A 25,251-nucleotide genomic window follows, 5' to 3' on the forward strand; every position below is an offset into this window, starting at 1 on the left:
AATTTATTAGATTTGTATACTGCCCCACTCCAAAGACTCGGGGCGGCTCACAACAACGATAAAAACAATATTATACTGGCACAAATCCAATATTAAAAAAAAATAAAAAACCCTATCATAATTAAAAACCAAACATCACATACATATCAAACATAAATTATAATAAGCCTGGGGGAAAGGTGTCTCAAATCCCCCATGCCTGGCGGTATAGGTGGGTCTTAAGTACTTTACAGAAGACAAGGAGGGTGGGAGCAGTTCTAATCTCCAGGGGGAGTTGATTCCAGAGGGCCGGGGCCGCCACAGAGAAGGCTCTTCCCCTGGGGCCCGCCAGACGACATTGTTTAGTCGACAAGACCCGGAGAAGGCCAACTCTGTGGGACCTTATTGGCCGCTGGGATTTGTGCGGTAGCAGGCGGTAACAGCAGAATTCCTCCAAAATATATTGTCTGGGATGGAACAATTTGCCTTGAAACATCTGTTAATATTAAATCCAGTAACTCAAGATAGGAAGCCCTTTAAGAATTCAAACAGTTCTTTATTATTTATAATCCCATTTAGAGTTTGCCGGGGGGGGGGGGTGTTCTCAATTGTCACCTTTTCTGTCCTCCATCTGGTTCAGGAAGAAGGCTTTGGTCAAGGCCAGGACCTAACAACTGTTCCAGGTGCAACAGGTGTCTGAAAACGTGGTTGTCTTTCTGGATTCAGCCACTGATAGCTAAGGTGATGTAGGCAGGTGGAAATCTCTTCGGGTCTCTTATTGTCCTGGAAGTGGACCGCTTTGGAAGCTCCAACACTGGGACTCTGAACCGACGGCGTTTCATGGATTTTTCACAGAATTTCTTTCCACATTGCAAGAATTTACATGGCTTCTCTCTAATACGGATCATTTTGGGGAGAGTGACGGCAGGGGTCGCTGAACCCCAGCAAACAACGAGGCTCTGGGCTGTTCAGAATTGGTTGCCCATGAGCAGCAGGCCGGTGTATGTGGATACACAGTTCAACTTGTGTGAGTAGTGAACCAGCGCGCATACTGGGGACTGCTGAATTAAGGGCCCCGTTTTTTAATGGAATGCCTTTCCACACTTCTTGCATTTGTGAGGTTCCTCTCCAGCGTGGATTCTTTTATGGGATTTAAGGTTCCCCTTCTGAGTAAAGCTCTTCCCACACTCGGTGCACTTGTGTGGCTTTTCCTGTGCATGGATTTTTCTATGAGAATTAAGGTTACTGCGCTGGTTGAAACGCTTCCCACACACCATGCACCGGTACGGTTTCTCCCCGGTGTGTATCCTCTTATGGGAGGTAAGTTGAAAGTTGTGGGTAAAATTCTTCCCACACTCGTGACACCGATACGGCTTCTCTCCTGTGTGGTTCATTCTATGGGAATTGAGATTAGCCTTGTGGTTAAAGCTTTTCCCACAATCTGGGCATTTAAATGGTTTCTCTCCCGTGTGGATGATTTTGTGGGAGGTAAGATACCTGCGCTGGCTGAAACTCTTTCCACATTCCATGCATTTATATGACTTTTCCCCAGAATTGGTCCTTTCCCCGGGAGCAAGGGAACCTCTCTCATTCAAAGGCCTCCCGTTCTTTTTATAGGGTTTATTTCTCACGTTGGTTTTTCTACATTCAGAAAGGACAGCAATCCTGTGGCTGTCATTTTCTTCATCCTCTTGGCCCGGAGTCTCTTCTCTAGTGCGCATTGTGTGTTCTTCGTATAAATCTAAGCCTTCTTCAGGTGTTGTCACGCTTCCCAGTTTTATTTTGGCTTCTGGATCTCCTTTGGGAAGAGAGCCTTGAATTTCAGGAGAGGGCGGATCTGAGCTGTTTTTGCTCTCGTTTCCTGACATATTTCTTTCGTGCTCTTGGGTTTCCGCTGGATTTGCGGACTCCGTTCTCCTCTCTTCACCCCCGAACGTTTGGAAATCTTCCTTGTTCTCTTGAATGTGATTTCCTTCAAAGAAAACGAATGAATGAAAATTATTATTATTATTATTATTTATTAGATTTGTATGCCGCCCCTCTCCGAAGACTCGGGGCGGCTAACAACAATAAAGAAAACAATGTAACAAATCTAATATTAAAAAATAATCTAAAAAACCCCAATTTAAGAGACCAATCATACAAGCAAGCATACCATGTATAAATTCTATAAGCCTAGGGGGAAGGGAAAATTTCAATTCCCCCATGCCTGACGCCAGAGGTGGGTTTTAAGGAGATTGTGAAAGGCAAGGAGGGTGGGGGCAACTCTGATATCTGGGGGGAGCTGGTTCCAGAGGGTTGGGGCCGCCACAGAGAAGGCTCTTCTCCTGGGTCCCGCCAAACGACATTGCATAGTCGATGGGACCTGGAGAAGGCCAACTCTGTGGGACCTAACCGGTCACTGGGATTCGTGCGGCAGAAGGCGGTCCCGGAGATATTCTGGTCCGATGCCATGAAAGGCTTTATAGGTCATAACCAACACTTTGAATTGTGACCGGAAACTGATTGGCAACCAATGCAGACTGCGGAGTGTTGGTGTGACATGGGCATACTTTGGGAAGCCCATGATTGCTCTCGCAGCTGCATTCTGCACGATCTGAAGTTTCCAAACACTTTTCAAAGGTAGCCCCATGTAGGCAGCTTTACAGTAGTCGAATCTCGAGGTGATGAGGGCAGGAGTGACTGTGAGTCCCGGTCCAGATAGGAAGATAAGAATTGAGGAGCAAAATAAGAACTCAAAGCACAGGAAATAAAATGTCCCAGTGTAACCCTGTCAAGGATTCTGTACTACTCAGAAGGGTGTTCCACTGATGAATGTTAAATACTCTGGTCTAAGCCAATGGTCTTCAACCTTTCTGGCTTGGCGGATAGTGTTGGCGGAAGAGGGGATAGCAATAGCAATTAGACTTATACAGTGATATCTCGTCTTACGAGTCTACGGAGAGGGGCGGCATACAAATCTAATTAATAATAATAATAATAATAATAATAATAATAATAATAATAATAATTGGTTCCGGGACGAGGTTTGTAAGGTGAAAGGTTTGTAAGACGCAACAATGTTTCCCATAGGAATCAATGGAAAAGCGATTAATGCGTGCAAGCCCAAAACTCACCCCTTTTGCCAGCCGAAGCACCCATTTTTGCACTGCTGGGATTGTCCTGAGACTCCCCTCCATGGGAAACCCCACCTCCAGACTTCCGTGTTTTTGTGATGCTGCAGGGGAATCCCAACAGCAAAAATGGGCGCTTCGCTGGCAACGGAAGTGAGGGAGCCTCAGCGAAATTACAGCATCGCAAAAACACGGAAGTCCTCCAAACCCCACCTCCGGACTTCCGTTGCCAGTGAAGCGCCCGTTTTTGCGCTGCTGGGTTTCCCCTGCAGCATCGCAAAAACACGGAAGTCCGGAGGTGGGGTTTCCCATGGAGGGGAGCCTCAGAGAAATCCCAGCAGTGCAAAAACGGGCGCTTTGTGGCCTCCAGGAAGGATGTCTTCTTGACGTCAAAGCTCCGCCCATGGAATTCCCTATTGGGATTCCCCACCTCCTTTCCAGCCTCCAGATCGGCCGAAAACGCCACCGCTGATCGCAAAAATGGCGCTCTGCCAAGCGGCGGCGCCTGGCTGTAACCTTCTGAAACAGCCGGGCGCTTCTCTGCGGCCTCCGGAACCCGAACTTCCGGGTTCGGGTAAATGCCGAGAAGCCCCCCTGCTGTTTAAGAAGGTGACAGGCAAGCGGCGGCGCTTCTCGGCGGCTTCCCGAACCCGAACTCGAAAAGTTCGGGTTTGGGCTCGGGTGAACGCCGAGAAGCCCCCCGACTGTTTTAAAAAGTGACAGCCGGGTGGTGGCACCCAGCGGAGCGCCATTTTGCGATCTGCGGTGGGTTCGTAAGGCGAAAAAAGTTCATAAGAAGAGGCAAAAATTTTCTGAACCCCGGGTTCGTATCTCGAAGTGTTCGTATCACGAGGTACCACTGTAATTCCCTTTTGTTCAGTAAGGTTGTAACACTGAACGGTCACTAAATGAATGGTCGTAAGCCAAGGACTATGACAGTTGCTTGTCTTGAAATACCTGCCATTAACTGAAGAAAAGTAATAGCTGGAAACAGGAAGGGATTTTAGCAGTCAGCATAATAACATTTAATCAATCTCTCACCAAGAAAATAAAAAACAGTGCCGCATTTTCCCAACCATTTCTTCTAACCATCAGAACAAAGAGCTGGGATCCTTACTCAGAAAGGCTAAATTTCTGGTGTTCTCCAGCATGATTTCTCGGTACAGAGATTTTTGATCAGGATCTAGCAGAGACCATTCCTCCTCGGAAAAATGCACGGCCACCTCTTGAAAAGACACGAAAACCTGTGTAAAATAGAAGAGTCGGTTTCATTGGCCAGTTCGCCCCTTTTGAGTCAACAATACATTAAACAAGAGATTTGTAAGGGATCAAACAGGCCTGGTCTGTAGGATTAAGAACCCAATGCAAGGAAATTGCCAGTCTTTGGAGAGGGGCGGCATGCAAATCTAATATAGTATTATTATTATTATTATTATTATTATTATTATTATTATTATTATTATTATTATAATATATGTAACTTAACATCAAAATTTGTGCAGAAAGCCCATTACATGAGAAAGTGGATAACCATTGTGATTTAAAAATGCAAAGAAGAGCAACTCTCTACATGGGGCTACCTTTAAAAAGTGTTTGGAAACTTCACATCATGCAGAATGCGGCTGCGTGAGCTATCGTGGGGCTCCCTAGATTTGCCCACGTCTCGTCAACACTCCGCGGCCTGCATTGGTTGCCAATTCATTTCCCGTCACAATTTAAAGTGTTGCTAATGACCTATAAAGCACTACATGGTAGTCGAACCTCGAGGTGATGAGGGCATGAGTGACTGTGAGCAGTGACTCCCGGTCCAGGTAGGGCCGCAACTGGTGCACCAGGCGAACCTGGGCAAACGCCCCCCTCGCCACAGCTGAAAGATGTTTCTCTAATGTGAGCTGTGGATCAAGGAGGACGCCCAAGTTGCAGACCCTCTCTGAGGGGGTCAATAATTCCCCCTCCCAGGGTAATGGATGGACAGATGGAATTGTCCCTGGGAGGCAAAACCCACAGCCACTCCTGTGACTCAATGAACTGTTATTAAGTTGAGGACTATCTGTATACAGAATTTTTAGGATTTAAAAACATAGAAACATAGAAGACTGACGGCAGAAAAAGACCTCATGGTCCATCTAGTCTGCCCTTAGACTATTTCCTGTATTTTATCTTAGGATGGATATATGTTTATCCCAGGCATGTTTAAATTCAGTTACTGTGGATTTACCAACCACGTCTGCTGGAAGTTTGTTCCAAGGATCTACTACTCTTTCAGTGAAATAATATTTCCTCACGTTTATCCATGAGTGTGCAGTTATCTTTCTGGATCAATTCAGAACAGAACTGGAAGGGGCCTTGGAGGTCTTCTAGTCTAACCCCCTTCTCAAGCAGGAGAGCCTACATCAGTGATGGCAAACCTTTTTTTTCCCTTGACTGCCCACACCCATAATTCAATGTCTGGGGAGGGCGAAAACAGCTTCCCCCACCTCCGGAAGCTGGAAATGTCCCAACTTCTGTTGGGCCTATTAGGCTCATGTTTTCCCCTCCCCAGGGTCCAAACCCCCCCTGGAGGCTCTCTGGCAGCCAAAAACGCCCTCCCAGAGCCTCTGTGTGAGCCAAAAATCAGCTGGCCGGCACACACATGCACACTGGAGTTGAGCTAGGGCAACAGCTCATGTGCCAGCAGATATGGCTCCATGTGCACCTATGCCATAGGTTCGCCATCACTGGCCTATATCATTTCAGATATATGGCTGTCCAGTCTTTTCTTAAAAACCTCCCATGATAAAGCACCCACAAAGTCTGAAGGAAAGCTCTTCCATTTGTTAAGTGTCCTCACTGTCAGAAAATTCCTTAGTTCCAGGTTGCTTCTCTCCTTGATTAGTTTCCCTCCATTGTTTCTCGTCTTACTTTGGAAAATAAACTGACCCCTTCCTCTTTGTGGCAGCCTCTGAAATACTGAAATATTGCTATCATGTCCCCCCTAGTTTTCTCCAAAGTAGTGACTCAAATCCTGCAAGCGTTTTAGTCTCCAGGCCTTTAATCATCTTAGTTGGTAAATCCACAGTAACTGAATTTAAACATGCCTGGGATAAACATATATCCATTGTAAGATAAAATAGTATAAGGGCAGACTAGATGGACCATGAGGTCTTTTTCTGCCGTCAGTCTTCTATGTTTCTATGTTAGTTGCTCTTCTCTGAACTTTTTCCAAAAATCCAACATCTTTTTTGTAGTATGGTTGCAGTATTACAGGTATGATCTTACTAAAGGTTTCATAAAGAGTTATTAATACATTTCACATGTTTTATACACCCAAGGATTGTATTCGCTTTTTTGGCTGCTATTGTTGCATGCTGCTAGCTCATATTTAAGTGATCACCCACTAAAACTCCGAGATCCCTCTCAGAGTTACTGTTTTTGAACCAGGTTTCACTTCATACCTTTGAGTTTCACAAAAAAAAAAGGAGGGGTCACAAATAGGCCCATCACTGGCTTTCATTCTACATGACAAGTTACAGGACAAAATGCGGGTGGTATTATTATTATTATTATTATTATTATTATTATATTAATAATAATAAATAAATTATAACAATGGTAGGAAAAGCAAGTAGGATGCTTGGCTGCATAGCTAGAAACATAGAAACATAGAAACATAGAAGTTTCTATGTTTCTAGCTATGCAGCCAAGCATCCTACTTGCTTTTCCTACCATTGTTATAATTTATTTATTATTATAAAGGTATAACAAGCAGGAAGAGGGAGATTGTGATCTCCTTATATAGAGCGCTGGTGAGACCACATTTGGAATACTGTGTTCAGTTCTGGAGACCTTGCCTACAAAAAGATATTGACAAAACTGAACGGGTCCAAAGATGGGCTACAAGAATGGTGGAAGGTCTTAAGCATAAAACTTAATGAACTCAATCTGTATAGTCTGGAGGACAGAAGGAAAAGGGTGGACATGATCGAAACATTTAAATATGTTAAAGGGTTAAATAAGCTTCAGGAGGGAAGTGTTTTTAATAGGAAAGTGAACACAAGAACAAGGGGACACAATCTGAAGTTAGTTGGGGGAAAGATCAAAAGCAACATGAGAAAATATTATTTCACTGAAAGAGTAGTAGATCCTTGGAACAAACTTCCAACAGATATGGTTGGTAAATCCACAGTAACTGAATTTAAACATGCCTGGGATAAACATATATCCATAAAATACAGAATACAGAAAATAATATAATGGCAGACTAAATGGATCATGAGGTCTTTTTCTGCCATCAGTCTTTTATGTTTCTAAAAAAATTATTAATACATTGGACATGATGTGACCTTTCTGGTTTGGACATTTCAATCAAGCTTTACCTTAAAACAAATACAGTGGTCCCTCGATCATCGCGAGGGTTCCGTTCCAGGACCCCAAGCGATGATCGATTTTTCGCGAAGTAGCGGTGCGGAAGTAAAAACACCATCTGCGCGTGCGCAGATGGTATTTTTACTTCCACTGCCGCCCGCCCTTCGCCCGCCCACCCCGTTGCTCGCGCCTGGGGTGCGCGCGCGCTTGGGGACACCCTAGCTCCGCTTCCCAGCTGGGAAGCGGAGTTGGGGTGTCCCCAAGCTCGCGCGCGCCGCCCGCCCACCCACGCTGTTGCCGGCTCCGCTTCCCAGCTGGGAAGCGGAGGTAGGGTGTCCCCAAGCGCGCGCGCTTTCCCCAGCAACGCGCGCGCGTGGGGACACAGTTGGGGTGTCCCCAAGCTCGCGCGCGCCGCCCGCCCACGCTGTTGCTGGCTCCGCTTCCCAGCTGGGAAGCGGAGGTAGGGTGTCCCCAAGCTCGCGCGCGCCGCCCGCCCGCCCACGCTGTTGCTGGCTCCGCTTCCCAGCTGGGAAGCGGAGGTAGGGTGTCCCCAAGCGCGCGCGCTTTCCCCAGCAACGCGCGCACGTGGGGACACCCTAGCTCCGCTTCCCAGCTGGGAAGCGGAGTTGGGGTGTCCCCAAGCTCGCGCCCGCCGCCCACGCTGTTGCCGGCTCCGCTTCCCAGCTGGGAAGCGGAGCTCTGCTCGGCGGGGAAACTCCACCATCTACGCATGCGTGGAAGGGCACGCATGCGCAGATGGTGGAGTTTACTTCCGGGTTGAAAACTAGCGATATAGCCCCTTCGCGATGCTCGAGGACGCGAAACTCGAGGGTTCACTGTACAATTCTTTTTTGCTACATAAATATGTAGCATCTATCACTATTCAAACACATAATTCTTTTCATCTGTGAAGATTTCATCAATACTAATTCCAGTTCAGTTGCCTTTTCAAAGGAAAAACCACTTTTGATATACTGATAATTATGATTTGTATAACTAAGAATCTTCCTAGATTATCTATCTATCTATCTATCTATCTATCTATCTATCTATCTATCTATCTATCTATCTATCTATCTATCTATCTATCTATCTATCTATCTATTGGATTTGTATGCCGCCCCTCTCCATAGGCGGCTAACAACAATGATAAAAACAGCACGTAACAATCCAATCCAATACTAAAATAACTTAAAAAAACCTTATTATAAAAACCAAACATACATACAGACATACCATGCGTAAATTGTAAAGGCCTAGGGGGAAAGAATATCTCAGTTCCCCCATGCCTGACAGCAGAGGTGGGTTTTAAGAAGCTTACGAAAGGCGAGGAGGGTGGGGGCAATTCTAATCTCTGGGGGGAGTTGGTTCCAAAGGGCCGGGGCCGCCACAGAGAAGGCTTTTCCACTGGGTCCCGCCAAACGACATTGTTTAGTTGACGGGACCTGGAGAAGGCCCACTCCGTGGGACCTAACTGGTCGCTGGGATTCGTGCAGCAGAAGGCTGCACGAATATATGAAGATTCACAGCTTTTCTACCATGTGACAAAATATCTCCAAGTGATCTATGTGTGACATTTTGGCTCCTACCTGAGATGGACGTCCAACTGCTTTTTCAACACCAGGAGGAATAGGAGAAGAATCTATCAATGCCAGCTCTCCTGCAAGAGAAAAGTGAGATAATTTTTTTCAGAAACATAGTACCGTATTTTTCGCTCCATAAGACGCAGTTTTTCTCCTCCCAAAGTAGGATGAAAAATCAGCCCCGTCTTATGGAGCGAAGATGCAGGCAGGGGGGGGGGAGGCTGCGAACTCGGAAGCGCCATCCTGCCGGCTGGCTGGCTAGCTGCTGCCTGGCCCCCTCCCTCCCGGAGGAGGGTCTCCCTCCGCACCACCAGCGGCGCTCCCCCCGCCAGCCAGCCAGCCAAGCCCCGCGCCCGCCGGAACCGGCTCCTCGCTCTCCCCCCGCCGCCCGCCGCGTTTGCAGAAGGCTCTCCGTTCTTCTCAGCGGTGACGCGCGCACGCCCTGCCCGCCTCACCTTTGCCGAGAGCACTTTCGCCCCGGGCTCTCAGCAAGGTGGTTGTAGGAGAGGCGGGGCCGGCGGCAAAGGTGATATTCAATGTCGGGGGTGCACGGGCAGTTGCGCGCGCTCCCTATCTCCCTGCTAGCCCACTCGGAATATTCAAAATAAGAAAAACCTCGAAGGTTTTTCTTATTTTGAATATTCCGAGTGGGCTAGCAGGGAGATAGGGAGCGCGCGCAACCGCCCGTGCGCCCCCGACATTGAATATCACCTTTGCCGCCGGCCCCGCCTCTCCTACAACCCCCTTGCTGAGAGCCCGGGGCGAAAGTGCTCTCGGCAAAGGTGAGGCGGGCAGGGCGTGCGCACGTCACCGCTGAGAAGAACGGAGAGAGAATGAGAGTGAGTGAGAGCAACAGACAGCAAGATAGAGAGAAAGTGAGAGAGAGTGAGAGAAAGGGGGGGAGAGAAAGAGATAGCAAGAGAGAGAGAACAAGAGAGAGAAAGAGCGTGAGAAAGAAAACAAGAGAGAAAGAGTGAGAGAGAGAGAAAGCAAAAGAGACAGAAAGAAAACAAGAGAGAGAAAGTGAGAAGAGAGAGAAAGAGGGGGAGAGAGAAAGAGAGAGGGGGAGAGAAAGAAAGAGAGGGAGAGGGAGAAAGAGAGTGGGAGAGGGGGGAGAGATAGCAAGATAGGGAGAGAGAGAGAAAGAGAGAGGGAAAGGGGGAGAGAGGGGGGAGAGAAAGAGAGAGGGAGGGAGAGAGAGGAGATAAAGGAAGAGGAGAGAGAGAAAGGAAGAGAAAGAAAGAAAGAGGGATAGAAAGAGAGAGAGAGTGAGAGATGCTCAGTGAGCCTTTCTTTGAAGTTGCCTTTCTTTCTTTCTTTCTTTCTTTTTCTCTCTTGCTCTCTTGCTCTTTCATTCTTTTTTCTTTCTCTTTCTTTCTTTCTCTTTCTTTCTCTCCTTCCTTCCTTCCCTCCTTCCATTTCTTTCATTCCCCCTCTCTATTTTTATTTCTCTTTCATTTTCTTTCTTTCTCTCTTTCTTTCTTTCTTTCTTGCTCTTTTTCTTTCTCTCTATCTTGCTTTCTTTCTTGCTCTTTTTCTTTCTCTCTTTTACCTTCCCCTCCTCTATTTCTTCTTTTCTTTCTCCTTCCTACCTTCTTCCCTCCCTCCCTCCCTTCAGTCCTTCCTCTTACTCTCCCCTTTCATAGGTTTCCTTGCTTCCTTCCTCTGTTCCTGTCCCTTCCCCCTTTCTTTCTTTCTTTCTTTCCTTCCTTCCCTCCATTTCTTGCTTTCCTTTTCCTTCCTCCCTTCTTTCCTCCCTCACTCCCTTCTTTCACTCCTTCCTCTCTTCCTCTCCCCTTTTTGGCTCAAAATATTTTTTTTTCTATTTTCCTCCTCTAAAATCTAGGTGCGTCTTATCAGCAGGTGCGTCTTATAGAGCGAAAAATACGGTAATTACTTTATTGATAAGCATTATGCAGAAGAGGATCCAGAAATTAAGGGGGCAAAGTGCCTCTTTCTGAGGAAACTTTTCTTACTGGTGGAGGTGGCAGGACAGATCTCCTTGAAGAGCAGATCCCAGGAAGGCTCCAGTGGATCCCTCCTTTTCTCCAGATTCTCAACGACGGACTCCAAGTCAGTCTTCAGGAATGGAAGCCTCTAAAGAAGCAAAGAAGTACAAAGAATGGAAAGTACGAAAAGGAAGCAAATGCTTACTGGAACAATGGGCATTAAACATTTCCTTTCCTTAGTATCTTACTAACGCTACAGGTAGTCCTCAACTTATAACATTCCATTTAGCGACCGCTCAAAGTTACAGCAGCACTGAATAAAAATGACTTATGATTAGTGTTGGGCAAACTGAACCTGCAAAGTTCGGATTCGTACCGAACTTTGTGCAATTCGGTATAGCGGAACCGAACCCGAATTTTTGCAAAAGTTCAGCAAAGGTCGGGTTCAGGGGAGCGCCAGGAAGCGCCGCCACCCAGCTGTCACCTTCCGAAACAGCCGGGGCACTTCCCGGCGCTCTCCTGAACCCGAACCTTTGCCGAACTTTTGCAAAAATTCGGGTTCGGGTCGGGTATACCGAACTGCACGATAGATAGATAGATAGATAGATAGATAGATAGATAGATAGATAGATAGATAGATAGATAGATAGATAGATAGATAGATAGATAGATATAGATAGATAGATAGATAGATAGATAGATGGTAAATAGATAGATAGATAGATAGATAGATAGATAGATAGTAGATAGATAGATAGATAGATAGATAGATAGATAGATAGATAGATAAATAGATAGATGGTAGATAGATAGATAGATAGATAGATGGTAGATAGATAGATAGATAGTAGATAGATAGATAGATAAATAGATAGATGGTAGATAGATAGATAGATAGATAGATAGTAGATAGATAGTAGATAGATAGATAGATAGATAGATAGATAGATAGATAGATAGATAGATAGATAGATGGTAGATGATAGATAGATAGATGATAGATAGATGGTAGATGATAGATAGATAGATAGATAGATAGATAATGATAGATAGATGATAGACAACAGAATCTCAGTTATGATGATTGCAGTGTCCCACGGTCATGTGATTTCCCCAAAGAAAAGTCAATGGGGAAGTCTGGTTCACTTAACAACCGTGTGGCTACCTTAAGAACTATTGCAGTGATTCACTTAACGACGGTGGCAAGAAATGGCTCAAGCTTACTTAACAAAAACGCTGGGCTCAATTGCAGCCGTAAGTCAAGAACGACCTGCATGATGAAAGCCTTCCAGAATCCCAACACACGGATTATTATAGAAACATAGAAGACTGACGGCAGAAAAAGACCTCATGGTCCATCTAGTCTGCCCTTGTACTATTTCCTGTGTTTTATCTTAGGATGGATATATGTTTATCCCAGGCATGTTTAAATTCAGTTGCTGGAAGTTTGTTCCAAGGATCTACTACTCTTTTAAGTAAAATAATATTTTCTCACGTTGCTTTTGATCTTTCCCCCAACTAACTTCAGATTGTGTCCCCTTGTTCTTGTGTTCACTTTCCTATTAAAAACACTTCCCTCCTGGACCTTATTTAACCCTTTAACATATTTAAAAGTTTCGATCATGTCCCCCCTTTTCCTTCTGTCCTCCAGACTATACAGATTGAGTTCATGAAGTCTTTCCTGATACGTTTTATGCTTAAGACCTTCCACCATTCTTGTAGCCCGTCTTTGGACCCATTCAATTTTGTCAATATCTTTTTGTAGGTGAGGTCTCCAGAACTGAACACAGTATTCCAAATGGGGTCTCACCAGCGCTCTATATAGCGGGATCATAATCTACCTCTTCCTGCTTGTTATACCTCTAGCTATGCAGCCAAGCATCCTACTTGCTTTCCCTATTTTAAGGTCCTATTTTGAGGTTGCAAAGGGAAAGGTCTCTCACCTGAATTGCTCCCTGCTCCTTCTGCTCTTCTGCCTGGCTCATCAGGAATCCTTCGGCCAGGGCCAGTGCCTGGCCGCTGGTCTCTGCTCCACACTCCCGGATCCAGCTCTCCATCTCTAGGGGCAAGAAGGACAGAAACTGGTCCAAGATCACCAGGTCCTGCATCCGAACCTTCGTGTTAATTTCCGGCTTTAGCCACTGGCGGCAAAGTTGGTGGACGTGGTTGCACATCTTTCTTGGGCCCTGCATCCACAAGGAGTGGGACAGAGCCCTCATCTTCCTCCTGGTGATGACTCGCAGGACATCCCGGAGGTTCTCCATTTTCTTCCAAGGTGCGCCCTTCTTAAAGCGGACATCCATCTCTGCCTGGGGTTCCAAGGCCGCCTCCTTTGGACGGAGAGACCCGAACTCAGGGGCGACGGTCTTTCCCAATTCAAGAAGCTCCTTGAGGTTGGGGCTGCTTGGGATGTCCTTCAAACCAGGGACGTCCATCTTCCCCTGCATCCCACCTGTCTCTTTGCCAAAAGGAGACTTGAAGTCAGTGGCAACCTTCTTAAGGGGGACCTCCGTCTCTGCCTGCTGTCCCAACGCCTCCTTCTTTGGACGGAGAGACCCGAAATCGCGGGCGACCGTCTTTCCTGATCCTAGAACCTTCTCAGCAGGACCTCTGGCGACATTCTTACTCCTCCGTGGGACGTCCTTCAAACTGGGGGCGTCCCTCTTCGCCTGCAGCCCACCTGTCTCTTTTCCGAAGGGAGCGGGCTGCATCTTTCTTGGGTCCCTGGGGAAGCTCTCCATGGGGGCCAATTGGAGGGACCTGGGTTCTAGTCCTGCCTCCCCCAGGGGGACTTTTGACATCCTCCCATCTGCTGCTACCTCTTCTTCCTCCTTCACTAGGACCATCTCCTCCTGCCATCCTGGGACTTTGGGCATGGTCCCTCTCCAACCAGGAGTCACTTCTTTCTCCTCCTCTTCCTTTTTCACCACCACCACCATTTCCAGCGGGCGTGGGACTTGCTGCAGGGTCTCATCAGGTGCTTCTGCTGCTATTTCTTCCTCTTCCTCCTTGACCTTCACCTCCACCATCTCTGCCCATTCGGCGCCCTCCAGATCGGCAGCGCGCCAGGTCAGCAGCTCTTTACGCACCAGCGCCTGCGCCTTCTCCAGCAGCGGGCGCAGCTCCCGCAGGGGCAACTCGAAGCCCCGCTCGGCCCAGCCTTCCTTGCGCAGCACCTGGAGCAGAGCCAGCAGCCCTTTGGGTTGGGCGGCGCCTTCGTCCCGCGGCAGCGGCTCCAGCGCCTGGATCGCCTCCCCCGGCCGCTTGGCCGACAGCGCCTCCAGGGCGAGCTTGAGGGCGAGCGCGGCGTCCCAGGGCAGACTCGGCCTCTTGGCGACGTACAGCTCGGCCAACAGGCCCAGCAGGGTCGCCCGGAGCGCAGAGTCCGCCTTCCTCCCGCGCGCCGCTATCGGGGCAGCCGCAGCCGTCGGGGCAGCCGCAGCGGCGGCGTCTCTAGCCCGAGCCCGAGCCCGGCCGGGGCGCTCGACCAAGGTTTGGATGCCGCGTAAAAGCGCAATCTCCAGGCGCAGCAGCCCCTGCAGCCGCTCCTGCTCGGTCTGCGACAGCTCCGAGTCCCGGTCGAGCAGAGCTTCCCGGCCGCGCTGGGCCTCTCGGAGCTGCGTGGCGAAGCGGTCCAAGTTGGGGCGGCCGTCCAGCTTCACCGCCCAGCGCCAACGGGCCCGGACCTCGGGAGACACGTGCGCCATCAGCAGCGCCTCGGCTTTGGCTAACTTGTCCGCCAGCCGCTCCGGGGTGAAGCGCTCGGCCGCCATTGCTTCGCTCGGCCTCGGCCCAAGACCGCGTCCCCCGCCCTCTTCAAGGCTGAGCCTCCTGCCCCAATAAGGCGGAGCTCCGCCCGCCCTGGTAGTGCTGGGAAATCGCCTGTGGAGGCCCTGCAACCCGGCGCCCGGGGACGCCGCTTGGCTAAGGAACAGCCGGACGTCTCTCAGTCCCACCCGGTTTTCTTTCTCTTTCTTGCTTTCTTGCTTTCTTTCTCTTTCTTTCATTCTTTCTTTCTCTTTCTTTCATTCTTTTTCTTTCTTTCTCTTTCTTTCTTTCTTTCATCCATTCTTTCTTTTTCTTTCTTTTTCTTTCTTTCATTCTTTCTTTCTCTTTCTTTCATTCTTTCTCTTTCTTTCTCTTTCTTTTTCTTTCATTCTTTCTTTCTCTTTCTTTCTTTCATTCTTTTTCTTTCTTTCTTTCTCTTTCTTTTTCTTTCATTCTTTCTTTCATTCTTTCTCGCTTTCATTCTCTCTTTCTTTTTCTTTTTTCTTTCATTCTTTCTTTCCTTCTTTCTTTCATTCTTTCTTACTTTCATCTTTATTTATTTATTTATTTATTTGTCAAACAATTATAGAAACATAGATGTCTGACGGCAGAAAAAGACCTCATGGTCCATCTAGTCTGCCCTCAGACTATTTCCTGTATTTTATCTTAGGATGGATATATGTTTATCCCAGGCATGTTTAAATTCAGTTACTTTGGATTTACCAACCACGTCTGCTGGAAGTTTGTTCCAAGGATCTACTACTCTTTCAGTAAAATAATATTTCCTCATGTTGCTTTTGATCTTTCCCCCAACTAACTTCAGATTGTGTCCCCTTGTTCTTGTGTTCACTTTCCTATTAAAAACACTTCCTTCCTGAACTTTATTTAACCCTTTGACATATTTCAATGTTTCGATCATGTCCCTCCTTTTCCTTCTGTCCTCCAGACTATACAGATTGAGTTCATTAAGTCTTTCCGGATACGTTTTATGCTTAAGACCTTCCCCCATTCTTGTAGCCCTGTCTTTGGACCCGTTCAATTTTGTCAATCTTTTTGTAGGTGAGGTCTCCAGAACTGAACACAGTATTCCAAATGTGGTCTCACCAGCGCTCTATATAAGGGGATCACAATCTCCCTCTTCCTGCTTGTTATACCTCTAGCTATGCAGCCAAGCATCCTACTTGCTTTTCCTACCGCCCGACCACACTGCTCACCCATTTTGAGACTGTCAGAAATCACTACCCCTAAATCCTTCTCTTCTGAAGTTTTTGCTAACACAGAACTGCCAATGCAATACTGTACTCAGATTGAGGATTCCTTTTCCCCAAGTGCATTATTTTACATTTGGAAACATTAAACTGCAGTTTCCATTGCTTTGACCATTTATCTAGTAAAGCTAAATCAATTACCATACAGACGCCTCCAGGAATATCAACCCTATTGCACACTTTAGAGTCATCGGCCAATAGGCAAACCTTCCCTACCAAACCTTCCCCTATGTCACTCACAAACATATTAAAAAAAATAAGACCCAGAACAGACCCTTGTGGCACACCACTTGTAACCTGTCTCTGCTCAGAATACTCGCCATTAACAATAACTCTCTGATGTCTACCAGTATTATATGTACTGGTCAGCTGGTCTTCCTGTTTTTGGAATCAGCTGGTGCACAAGAAACCAGGAGAGCAACTGGCGATGATATGCATGCCGACAGAGAGAGCTCTGTGCCACCTCTGGCATGCTTGCCATAGGTTCACCACCATCATGAACCTCGGTAAATCTTTCCAGCAGTGGCTCAGCGAAGGGAAGTTGTGCTGCAACACTGGAGGTTTTTAAGAAGAGGTTGGACAACCATCTAAGATCTCTGTGGCATTTCTTTTGTGAGCTGCTGTTTCTTTGCAAACGAAACAGAAGCTCATAAAAGAAAAATATTTTTACCTTTTGGGGTGTCTGCTGTGCAGGTACGCCTGTTCACACATGTACCTGTTTAGTTTAGGCATGTTCGGGCACTCCGTGCCTAAAAGGTTCACCATCACTGGCATAGAGCCTTCTCTGTGGCGGCCCCGGCCCTCTGGAACCAACTCCCCCCAGAAATTAGAATTGCCCCCACTCTCTTTGCCTTTCGTAAGCAACTTAAAACCCACCTCTGCTGCCAAGCATGGGGGAATTGAGATACTCTTTCCCCCTAGGCCTTTACAATTCTTTGCATGGTATGTCTGTATGTATGTTTGGTTTTTATATTAATGGGTTTTTAATCGTTTTTAGTATTGGATTATTATTGTACGCTGTCTTATTATTGCTGTGAGCCGCCCCGAGTCTCCGGAGAGGGACGGCATACAAATCCAATAAAAAAAAAATAATAATAATAATAATAATAATAATAATAATAATAATAATACAGTAATAGGGTCTCCTGCTTGAGCAGGGGTTCAACTAGAACAGGGGTAGGCAAAGTTGGCTCTTTTATGACATGTGGACTTCAACTCCCAGAATTCCAGAGCTAGCGTGATTGGCTCAGGAATTCTGGGAGTTGAAGTCCACAAGTCATAGAAGAGCCAACTTTGCCTATCCCTGAACCAACCAACCATCCAACCACCAACTAACTAGCTTTAACATCAAATTCAACCTTCCTTTTTTAGATGCTTTTTTAATATTAGATTTGTTTACGTTGTCACACTGTTTTATTATTGTTGTGAGCCGCCCCGAGTCTTCGGAGAGGGGCAGCATACAAATCTAATAAATTATTATTATTATTCCTGAATTTGCCATGTGTAAAAAAAACAACAAACAAAAGAAAGTTAGGTTGTGAGCCCACACTTCAGCAGGTAACTTAGCCTGGCTCAGGGGTAGGCAAAGTTGGGTCTTCTATGAAATGTGGACTTCAACTCCCAGAATTCCTGAGCTAGCGTGATTGGCTCAGGAATTCTGGGAGTTGAAGTCCTCAAGTCATAGAAGACCCCACTTTGCCTACCCCTGAACTACAAGACCTCCAAGGTCCCTTCCAACTCTCTTATTCTAGTTATATTTAGGGCGTCTGAACTGGTAGTGTGGGTGGTGTCAGCTAGCTTGCTGCTTGCTGTCATGGAAAAGGTGGGGAGGAATCAGTGGAGAATTTTTCCTTGCAGCTTTGCAAGCCCTGGGTTCTGCTTATCTCTCCAAGGCCATTTCTGTTAGCTCTGTTATGCCGCAACCTCCGATTGCTTGGCTACAAGAGGGTTGGACTGTACAGTGTGTTTCAAGTTGCTGTTTCTGCCTGCTTTGCCTCGAAGCTTACCTGGGATTTTTTGCTCTCAGTTCGTTCCTAGTAAAAGTACTTTGCTCTAAATCTATGGAGTCAAGGATTTGATGTCCAGTCAACGAAGCAGTGGAAGTGATGTGCCGGTGCCTGGAGGCTGTTGGGGCCCGGATTTCATTTCATTTATTCATTTCATTTCATTTATTTAGATTTGTATGCCGCCCCTCTCCGCAGACTCGGGGCGGCTCACAACAGAATAACAGAAGACAATTTCAACAAATCTAAATTTCTACTAAAAACATTTTAAAAACCCCATTTTCTAAGCACACATACATACACACATACCATTCATAAATTGTATATGCCCGGGGGAGATGTCTCAGTTCCCCAATGCCTGACGACACAGGTGGGTCTTAAGGAGTTTACGAAAGGCAAGGAGAGTAGGGGCAGTTCTAATCTCCGGGGAGAGTTGGTTCCAGAGGGTCGGGGCCACCACAGAGAAGGCTCTTCCCCTGGGGCCCGCCAACCGACATTGTTTAGTTGACGGGACCCGGAGAAGGCCAACTCTGTGGGACCTAATCGGTCGCTGGGATTCGTGCGGCAGCAGGCGGTCTCGGAGATATTCTGGTCCAGTGCCATGAAGGGCTCTAAAGGTCATAACCAACACTTTGAATTGCGACCGGAAGTTGATTGGCAACCAATGCAGACTGCGGAGTTATGGTGAAACATGGGCATACCTAGGTAGGCCCATGACTGCTCTCGCAGCTGCATTCTGCACGATCTGAAGTTTCCGAACACTTTTCAAAGGTAGCCCCATGTAGAGAGCATTACAGTAGTCGAACCTCGAGGTGATGAGGGCATGAGTGACTGTGAGCAATGAGTCCCGGTCCAGATAGGGCCGCAACTGGTGCACCAGGCGAACCTGGGCAAACGCCCCCCTCGCCACAGGTGAGAGATGTTTTTCTAATGTGAGCTGTGGATCGAGGAGGACGCCCAAGTTGCGGACCCTCTCTGAGGGGGTCAATAATTCCCCCCCCCAGGGTAATGGACGGACAGATGGGATTGTCCTTGGGAGGCAGAACCCACAGCCACTCCGTCTTATCCGGGTTGAGTTTGAGTCTGTTGATACCCATCCAGGCCCCAACAGCCTCCAGGCACCGGCACATCACTTCCACCGCTTCATTGACTGGGCATGGGGTGGAGATGTAAAGCTGGGTATCATCCGCATATTGATGATACCTCACCCCATGTCCTTGGATGATCTCGCCCAGCGGTTTCATGTAGATGTTGAATAGCAGGGGGGAGAGGACCGACCCCTGAGGCACCCCACAAGGGAGAAACCTAGGAGTCGACCTCTGACCCCCCACTAACACCAACTGCGACCGGCCAGAGAGGTAGGAGGAGAACCACTGAAGGACAGTGCCTCCCACCCCCAACCCCTCCAGCCGGTGCAGAAGGATACCATGGTCGATGGTATCAAAAGCCGCTGAGAGGTCAAGGAGCACCAGGACAGAGGATAAACCCCTGTCCCGGGCCCGCCAGAGATCATCCATCAACGCGACCAAAGCAGTTTCCGTGCTGTAACCAGGCCTGAAACCCGACTGCTGGGGACCTAGATAATCGGCTTCTTCCAAGGACTGCTGGAGCTGGAGCGCCATCACCTTCTCGACAACCTTCCCCATAAAGGGAAGGTTGGAGACTGGACGATAGTTGTTAAGCACAGCTGGGTCCAGGGAGGGCTTCTTGAGGAGGGGGCGCACGAGCGCTTCTTTATAGAGTGATGGAAAAACTCCCCTCCCCAAGGAAGCGTTGGTAATCTCCTGGGCCCAGCTCCGTGTCACCTCCCGACTGGCCGAAACCAGCCAGGAGGGACACGGATCCAGTAAACAGGTGGCGGAACTCACAGCTCCAATGGCCTTGTCCACTTCATCAGGTGTCACCAGATCAAACTCTTCCCAGACAGGTGGACAAGTACGTGCCCCAGTCACCTCGACTGACTCGTTGTCAGTCGACTCTGTTTTACAATTGGAGTCGAGGTCGGCCCAGATCCGAGCGACTTTATCAGCGAAAAACGTGTTAAAATCCTCGGCACTACTCTGTAAGGGCTCCCCAACTCCCCCCTGGTTAAGAAGGGAGCGGGTCACCCTAAACAGAGCGGCCGGGCGGGATTCCGCTGATGCAATCAAGGCGGCATGATACGCGCATCTTGCCGCCTTGAGCGCCACTTTGTAAGTCTTAATAAAAGCTCTTACAAGTGTTCGGTCGGATTCAAACCTACTCTTCCTCCATCGCTTCTCTAGACGTCTCTTTTGGCATTTCAACTCCCGGAACTCCTCGTTGAACCATGGAGCTCTACGGGGTGTAACGCCACCTAGAGGTCGCAAAGGCGCAATCCGGTCAAGAGCCCCCGTTGCGGCCCTGTTCCAGGCCTCCGCGAGAGACTCCGCCGAACTGTGGACGAGTGCCTCTGGAATAACCCCAAGCGCCGTTTGAAAGCCCTCTGGGTCCATCAGGCGTCTGGGGCGGAACATCTTCATTGGTTCCGCCTCCCTGCGGGGGAGGATTGGAGCCAGGAAGTCAAGCCGTAGTAGAAAATGGTCTGACCATGACAAAGGCAATACTTCTAAGCCCCTTAGTCTCAGACCATTACTCAATTGCTCGGAAAGGAATACCATGTCAGGTGCGTGCCCTCCCTCGTGAGTTGGACCCTGTACTACTTGAGTCAGGTCCACGGCTGTCATGGTGGCCATGAACTCCTGTGCCAACCCAGAGGTTGAAGTCCCCCAGGACGATGAGTCCGGGGAACTCCACCGCCAACCCGGCTACCTCCTCGAGTAGCACAGGCAGGGCTTTTGACACGCAGCTGGGAGGCAGGTACGTGAGAAATAAGCCCACCTGAACCCCTAAGTCCAACCTCATCAAGAGAGACTCGCAACCTGCGATTTCCGGTGCAATGAGTCTACGGATGGGTGTCAACAAACTCAAACTCAACCCAGACAAGACGGAGTGGCTGTGGGTCTTGCCTCCCAAGGACAATTCCATCTGTCCGTCCATTACCCTGGGGGAAGAATCACTGACCCCCTCAGAGAAGGTTCGCAACTTGGGCGTCCTCCTCGATCCACAGCTCACATTAGAGAAACATCTTTCAGCTGTGGCGAGGGGGACGTTTGCCCAGGTTCACGTTGTGCACCAGTTGTGACCCTACTTGGACTGGGAGTCACTGCTCACAGTCACTCATGCCCTCATCACCTCGAGGCTCGACTACTGTAATGCTCTCTACATGGGGCTACCTTTGAAAAGTGTTCGGAAACTTCAGATCGTGCAGAATGCAGCTCCGAGAGCAATCATGGGCTTCCCCAAATATTCCCATATTACACCAACACTCCGCAGTCTGCATTGGTTGCCGATCAGTTTCCGGTCACAATTCAAAGTGTTGGTTATGACCTATAAAGCCCTACATGGCACCGAACCAGATTATCTCAGAGACCGCCTTCTGCTGCACGAATCCCAGCGACCAGTTAAGTCCCAGAGTGGGCCTTCTCCGGGTCCCGTCAACTAAACAATGTCGCTTGGCAGGACCCAGGGGAAGAGCCTTCTCTGTGGCGGCCCCGGCCCTCTGGAACCAACTCCCCCCAGAGATTAGAATTGCCCCCACCCTCCTTTGCCTTTCGTAAGCTGCTTAAAACCCACCTCTACCGCCAGGCATGGGGTAATTGAGATACTCTTTCCCCCTAGGCCTTTACAATTTTATGCATGGTATGTCTGAATGTATGTTTGGGTTTTATAATAATGGGTTTTTAACTGTTTTTATTATTGTATTATTATTATTATATGCTGTTTTATTATTGCTGTTAGTCGCCCCGAGTCTCTGGAGAGGGGCGGCATACAAATCCACTAAATCAATAAATAAATAAATTTGCCTTTCCGAGGATACGGACAGAGGCCACCCTGGCACAGTGTCCAAGGGGGAGCTGCCTAATCATTTATTGCAGCAGACAAGAATGAAAGGCAATCGCAGAATTCCTCCAAAATATATTGTCTGGGACAATGTTTTTCAATCAGTGTGCTGTGAGACGTTGTCTGGTGTGCCGTGGGGAAATTAAACATGGTTCCCCAAACTACGGCCTGCATGCTGGATATGGCCCACTAAGGCTGTATCCAAGGGCATGGAGTGAGGTATCATCAATACGTCGATGATACGCAGTTATACATCTCCATCCCATGTCCAGTCAACGAAGCAGTGGAAGTGATGTGCCGGCGCCTGGAGGCTGTTGGGGCCTGGATGGGTGTCAACAGACTCAAACTCAACCCTGATAAGATGGAGTGGCTGTGGGTCTTGCCTCCCAAGGACAATTCCATCTGTCCGTCCATTACCCTGGGAGGGGGAACTGTTGACTAACTCAGAGAGGGTTCGCAACTTGGGCGTCCTCCTCGATCCACAGCTGACATTGGAACATCATCTTTTGGCTGTGGTGAGGAGGGCGTTTGCCCAGGTTCGCCTGGTACACCAGTTGCGGCCCTATTTGGACAGGGAGTCACTGCTCACAGTGGCTCATGCCCTCATCACCTCGAGGTTCGATTACTGCAACGTTCTCTACATGGGGCTACCTTTGAAAAGTGTTCGGAAACTTCAGATCGTGCAGAATGCAGCCGCGAGAGCCATTGTGGGGCTTCCAAGATTCGCCCATGTTTCTTCAACACTCCGTGGCTTGCATTGGCTGCCGATCAGTTTCCGGTCACAATTCAAAGTGTTGGTTATGACATTTAAAGCCCTACATGGCATTGGACCGCCTGCTACCGCACGAACCCCAGCGACCAATAAGGCCCCACAGAGTTGGCCTTCTCCGGGTCCCATCGACTAAACAATGTCGTTTGGCGGGCCCCAGGGGAAGAGCCTTCTCTGTTGTGGCCCCAGCCCTCTGGAACCAACTCCCCCTGGAGATTAGAATTGCCCCCACCCTCCCTGTCTTTTGTAAATTACTCAAGACTCATTTATACTGCCAGGCATGGGGGAGTTGAGATATTCCTTCCCCCTAGGCCATTACAAGTTATGCATGGTATGTTTGTGTGTATGTTTGGTTTTATAAATAAGGGTTTTTAGTTGTTTTATTATTGGATCGTCACATGTTGTTTTTATCATTGTTGTTAGCCGCCCCGAGTCTACGGAGAGGGGCGGCATACAAATCCAATAAATTATTATTAATTAATTATTATTTATCCAGCCCACTGCCAGCTGCCTCCATCCGAACATAAACTTTCCCCTCACAATCCTTCCAGCTATCAGTAACAGGAAGAGTGGAGGCACAGGGAACGCTCACTGACCAATCACCTTCTAGGATTCATCCCGACCGCTAGTGATGAACCAATAGCACGCCGCCTCTCATCCATACCCAGGAAAGTCCCCGCCCGGCTGCTGTGCACTTGTCATTGTGTGGCCATGGTGAGCAGTTGAAACTGCTGCTCCTCCCCATGGTCCCGATTTCTAATCCTGGTCAGGACTGGAGGTAAATGCTGCCACCACTAAATGAAGCCTCAGCCTCAGCTGGTTATGTCTATCCTGATGGTGTATATAGATATTATTAACTATATGCATAATATGTACTGTGTTAGAGTGTCAGTTTGGTTGGTGCTGTGCCCCAGGATTTTGTAAATGTAAAAAATGTGCCGTGGCTCAAAAAAGGTTGAAAACCACTGGTCTGGGATGGAACTAGAACTGGAACAATTTGCCTTGAAACATCTTTTAATATTAATATAATTCGGAAACTTCAGGTCGTGCAGAATGCAGCTGCGAGAGCAATTATGGGCTTCTCTAAGTATGCCCATATTACTCCAACACTCCGCAGTCTGCATTGGTTGCCAATCAGTTTCCAGTCATAATTCAAAGTGTTGGTTATGACCTATAAAGTCCTTCATGGCACCAGACCAGAATATCTCCAGGACCACCTTCTGCCGCACGAATCCCAGTGACCGGTTAGGTCCCACAAGGTGGGCCTTCTTCGGGTCCCGTCGACTAGACAATGTCGTCTGGCGGGACCCAGGGGAAGAGCCTTCTCTGTGGTGGCTCCAACCCTCTGGAACCAGCTCTCCCCTGAGATTAGGATTGCCCCCACCCTCCTTGTCTTTCCTTAAAACCCACCTCTGCCATCAGGCATGGGGGAATTGAAACCTCTCCCCCTTGCCCATGTTGTTTTGGTGTTTGATTGATTGTGTGCTTGTTTTTTATATATATTGGGGTTGCTTTTATGAATTTTTTTAAACCTAAAACTGTAATTAGGTTGGTAATTATTAGATTTGTCACTATGTACTGTTTTTGCCATTTTTGTTAGCCACCCCAAGTCTGCGGAGAGGAGCGGCATATAAATCCAATAAATCTAATCTAAATCCAACAACTCAAGATTGGAAGCCCTTTAAGAATCCAAATAGTTCTTTATTATTTATAATCCCATTTAGAGTTTGCCGGGGGGGGGGGGTGTTCTCACTTGCCGCCTTTTCTGTCCTCCATCTGGCTCAGGAAGAAGGCTTTGGTCAAGGCCAGAACCTATCAACTGTTCCAGGTGCAACAGGTGTCTGAAAACGTGGTTGTCTTTCTGGATTCAGCCACTGATAGCTAAGGTGATTGTAGGCAGGTGGAAATCTCTTTGGGTCCCTTATTGTCCTGGATGTGGACCGCTTTGGAAGCTCCAGGGAGGGGCCTCTGAACCGACAGCGTTTCATGGATTTTTCACAGAATTTCTTTCCGCATTGCAAGAATTTACACGGCTTCTCTGTAATACGGATCATTTTGGGGAGCAGCATTCCCTGTAAGCTGCATGCATGCGCATGCGCGTGCCCCAAAATACCCCCCACGCACCCTTTTCTATGGGCGCGCGCTCCCCATCGCACTGCCAGCCCGCGGGGGGCGGGGAGGCACCGGCAGTAGAAGGAAAGGGAGCCGCGGCCTCCCCTGCCTCCCCACGGTGCCTCCGGCCCCCTTGCGCCCCTGGCCTTTCGGCGCTGCCCCCCGCCCGTCCGATCCGCCCCCTCTCCTCCTCCTCCTCCTCCTGCCTTGGGGCACGACTTCTCCCGCGGCGGTGGCTGCAGCTTCTCATCCTCATCCGCACTCCCAGCCAGGAGGCTGTGAGAGGGGTTTTTCTCTGCGCGCTTCAGGAATGCCTGCTCCGCCCCTCTTGCAGGCCCCTCGCTGGGAGCGCTTTCGTCCCGGACTTTCAGCAAGGAGGCTGCAGTAGAGGCAGGGCAGGCGTTCCCGAAGCGCTTGGAGAAAGTGCTCTCGCAGCCCCCTC

General features: G+C 48.4%; 1 protein-coding gene across 1 annotated transcript in view; it reads right to left on the minus strand.

Moving 5' to 3' along the window:
* Window positions 1-514: 514 nt before the first annotated feature.
* LOC139159088 (uncharacterized) overlaps window positions 515-25,251 on the minus strand; it is a 35,885-nt gene continuing 11,148 nt past the window's right edge. Inside the window, 6 exon segments of the mRNA XM_070736452.1 lie at window positions 515-1,951; window positions 4,210-4,336; window positions 9,026-9,096; window positions 10,996-11,116; window positions 12,912-14,933; window positions 25,016-25,188. Of these exon segments, the coding sequence (XP_070592553.1) occupies window positions 1,062-1,951; window positions 4,210-4,336; window positions 9,026-9,096; window positions 10,996-11,116; window positions 12,912-14,933; window positions 25,016-25,188 (3,404 nt within the window). The 3' untranslated portion in view covers window positions 515-1,061.

This window comes from Erythrolamprus reginae, chromosome 2 (genome assembly GCF_031021105.1).
Source record: "Erythrolamprus reginae isolate rEryReg1 chromosome 2, rEryReg1.hap1, whole genome shotgun sequence".
Lineage (NCBI taxonomy): Eukaryota > Metazoa > Chordata > Lepidosauria > Squamata > Dipsadidae > Erythrolamprus > Erythrolamprus reginae.